The following is a 4,046-nucleotide window of genomic DNA, read 5'->3' as shown; positions in this document are numbered from 1 at the left end:
TTTGTGCTCACAACAATGGTGGGTAAACTGCTTAGCACGAATCAATGGTGGCACAAATTGTACAGTTATTGTATCCTTCACTCCCGCATGCTCTTAGAAAAATAAAAGCCTTCCATTGCAGTCTGATATGAAAGGGGTTTGAAGGTCATTGTTCCTGTCTGCACAATGACGGCAACAAAACCTAACTGAACAAGCTGAAAACAAACAGCTCTTCTTAGATCTATCAGAAAATTGAGGTCACAGGGAAAAATACTGCGTCCATATTGTGCTACAAACAGGTAGAGTTAGAAAATAACAACTAACTAAAGCAAAGATCTCTGCAGAAAACACAATTAAGTACATCTGTCTAACTCTCAATGGAAATATTACAAAGTACTTTTCAACACACACACACACCAGTTTGAGAGAACGAGCCAAGTTCCAACCCACTTCAGATATGCCAGTGATGTTGAAATTATCTGAGACAGAATTTAAAATTCCCATGATTACATCTTAAGGGCTCAAATGGGAAAAAAGGAATGGGCAACATACAAAAACAGTGGGTTTGAACAGCCAAGATGGGACATCGTAAGACAGTATCTAAAGAAATGCTATAAATCTGCACTGTCTACATTATTCATTGAATCATTTCTCCAAACTGTCAATACATGATTGTACAAAATCACATGCATATGTTAGGTCATTATATGATAGACAATCAATTTTAGTTTTTAGTACATTAGAAGATTGTGATATCAAATGCCAGATCGTACCTACCCTTTAAGAAACAACTGTTCATCAGGTTTTGGTACAGACTAAGCAAACAACATCCATGATTATGCAATGAAATTGTTGGTATACTGTTTTCCTTTTCACCAGAATTTCTCTAAGTATTTTAATCAGTATCGTACATAGAGTTACCAAGAGTAGGTACAAGGATCTGGATATTTTATTTTCTATTCACTAACTTTAGAGAAATTTGCAAAAAAAAAAAAAAGTCAAGAATCACCACACTTTACACTAAATTTTGTTTTGTAACTGTTTTACTTAGTTATTATTTATGCCAGTAATCAGTTCATTATGTTCATGTGTAAATATTTTTTAACTTTATGACTTCATTGTTAATATTCTATATAAACTAGGTATTTGGGTTTCTTAATGATTCCAGAATCATTGTAGTCATGAGCTCCAAAATTTCAAGATTCACAGCTTTAATGAAATGGAGAAATGTTACATAATCAAACAAAAATAATGAGAATGTCATCATATCTGATGATTTAAACACATCACTGAAAAATATCTTCTGCTTTTTGCTTTTTTCATGCATATAGGATATAAACCCCATTTTAATCTATTTTTCTATGTACTCAACCAATGAATACATATTTTACATCATCAAGTAGTTTTATGAATTCAGTTAATTAATTATTCAATTTATCCATTGTAGTTTCTGGATGCACAAAAAAAATAAAAATTACTCTACCATCCCTGTTTAAGCTATAATGAATACAAAGACAATTATGTAAGCAACTTGGAACTTTCTGTGAAGAGATGAGTTCCAGGATAACAACTTCACACTGAAAGTTTGACTATAGTAATTTTTTTAAAAGATTTATTTATTTATGTATATAGAACAGGCCAGAGGTGCAGGGGCAGGGAGAGGATTCATCAGAGACAGAGTGCAAAGCAAAACAGGCAGATTGATGAATTACACTTCTGAGGGGAGAAATGGGAATGTCAGGAGAGGTCTGCCAAGACTTGTGGATCACCTGCCAGGCAGGAATCGAACTCATGCTGAAGTGGCCATCACTTCTTCATGCTGTGCTTTAACCTGCTGCACCACCAGGGAGGGCCCTGTCTATAGTGTTTTTACATAGCATTAAAAATAGAAAGATTATATAGAATAATGGTTTGCCTAGATCCTGAACCCAGAGTCTCTATATCTAGTCCTGTTTCTGTCATCTACTAAATGTGTGACCTTTTTCAGGGTTTTGACCTATAAAGTAATTGAGATTATTGCCTGTTGAATTTCTAGGAAATAAAATTAAATACTGTTAGTAATACTGATATTGCAACATTGCTTACAAATTATTTGTAAGTTTCATATAAAAGTTTGTTAACTTTTTTTTACATTTTATTGGGAAATGAACGTTAAAAAACCCCATCTCTTCAACTTCCTTCAAGAAAAGTGAAACTTTGCCTGGCCTTTCAATGAAAACTACGGAAATAATCAAGTATGTTATTTTAAGTGAAATGGTCCTCCTTTCTGTTTTTTTTTTTTCAGAGCAAAATTTAGATTTATCAAATGAGAAGCTCCAGCTCATATCACAGTTATGAATCAGGTGATAATATCCTGCCTCTGACATAAAATCTCAATCAATTTGCATTTACATGGCATTTCATTTTTATTGACTCTTGCTCTTCAAACAACCCTTACACAAAGTGTGAGATTATAGTCACCACATTGAAATAGAAAATAGAAAGGCAGTAATCTCTAACCCACGGGAATACAGAATAGGATAAAGCAAACATATTTTGTTAGTAGTTGGTGCAGATAATTTTGACAGATGTATATCATAACAAACAGCTACATATAAGAAGGAGTTGACACAGTGAATTTGACCACACTATGTGTCTTACATTCAAAATTACTGTAGGTGATTTGACAGCTCATCAGCTTATAATTATGTTAATATACATATAAATGAGCATATTTTATTTATATATACAGGCATGCATATAACCACATATATTGTAATTACATACATGTATGGTATATGAGCGTGTGCATTTCAAGTGCTGATTTCACTGTAGTTGATAATTCAGTATATTGGAAGTTTGTCAAATATACATTGTTGTTCAAAGCAATGTTTGGCAGTTTGCATGTTTTTATTTATGATGATCACAACTAATTAATTACCATAATTTTCTATAAAATTACTTACGTGTCTTTAATATAGTTGACCGACTTTCTTACTAATGCTTGATATATCTTTATATTTGAATAGCCATTGCTGTAATGATTTTCTCCTTTTAAAATCATATATTTTCTTCTTTTGAAATAAATGCCATTAGTTACTTCTTTTAAAAAGTAATTAAAAAGGTGGCGACACAGCCTGTCTCGGGCTGCCACCGGTGGTTTGAAGGAGGTGACGGGAACTCCATGTGAGTTAGGCTCTGCTTCTCAGGATCGCTTAGATTTTTTAATTAATCAAAATTAACACAGCAAAATAGTCAAGTGTCTGTTGATCCAATGACTTATGAGGCACAATTTTTTAGTTTTACACCACAAACTTGCATGCTTGGGATCTACATTGCATTTCAAGACTACTTATTTGAAGTGATGCATGCCGTTGAACAGGTTATTCTGAAGAAGCTGGAAGGCCTCCCAGGCTGTGAGATTAGCCCTGTCCAGATCCGTAAATGCACAGAGAAGTTTCTTTGCTTCATGAAAGGACGTTTTGATCACCTTTTTGGCAAAATGGAGCAGCTATTTTTACAGTTGATTTTGCACATTCCTCCAAACATCTTGCTTCCAGAAGACAAATCCCAGGAGATGCTTCCTTGCAGTGAGGAAGAATTCCAGCTTCTCCAAAAAGAAATTGAACAGTTACAGGAAAATTATAAAACTGAATTATGTACTAAACAGGCTCTTCTTGCAGAATTAGAAGAGCAAAAAATTACTCAGGCCAAACTCAGAGAGACATTGGCTCTGATGAGCTTGAGAATATTGACAGAGGTCACGGGACTAGGGAGTTTGGAGAAAGCTTAGTGTTTCTGACCCAAAAACTCAAGAAAACTACAGAATATTAGAGACAATATGGAAATGGAAGGTGAAAAACTGAAAATATCTTAATTTGCAGATAGTAAAAGAAGCCTGTCAGAAAGAGTGGTAAAGGACTTTACGTCAACAGTGATTATTCTTATTCTAGTGAATTGTATATTTTGTTTTCCTTGTTTGCTCATATTCTGTATTTCGTTTTCTCCTCCATGCTGAACTTTCTATTACCCTGAACTAATTATTGAAGCATCTGTTTCTTAGAGGCCTGTAGTAGGTGGGAAGGGAT

The 4,046-nt window shown here is 34.0% G+C and overlaps 1 protein-coding gene across 1 annotated transcript; it reads left to right on the top strand.

Annotated features, from left to right (window-relative positions):
- Positions 1-504: 504 nt before the first annotated feature.
- Positions 505-3,835, top strand: LOC101637063 (protein MIS12 homolog). The gene is given in 4 exon segments (XM_012722907.1): positions 505-567; positions 3,206-3,689; positions 3,692-3,765; positions 3,767-3,835. Coding segments are annotated over 4 exon segments (690 nt in total).
- Positions 3,836-4,046: the final 211 nt, after the last annotated feature.

The sequence above is a fragment of the Condylura cristata genome, unplaced genomic scaffold (genome assembly GCF_000260355.1).
Source record: "Condylura cristata isolate star-nosed mole 26May11 unplaced genomic scaffold, ConCri1.0 scaffold00009, whole genome shotgun sequence".
In the NCBI taxonomy this organism is placed as follows: Eukaryota; Metazoa; Chordata; class Mammalia; order Eulipotyphla; family Talpidae; genus Condylura; species Condylura cristata.
This window is presented reverse-complemented; position numbering and strand designations above follow the sequence as displayed.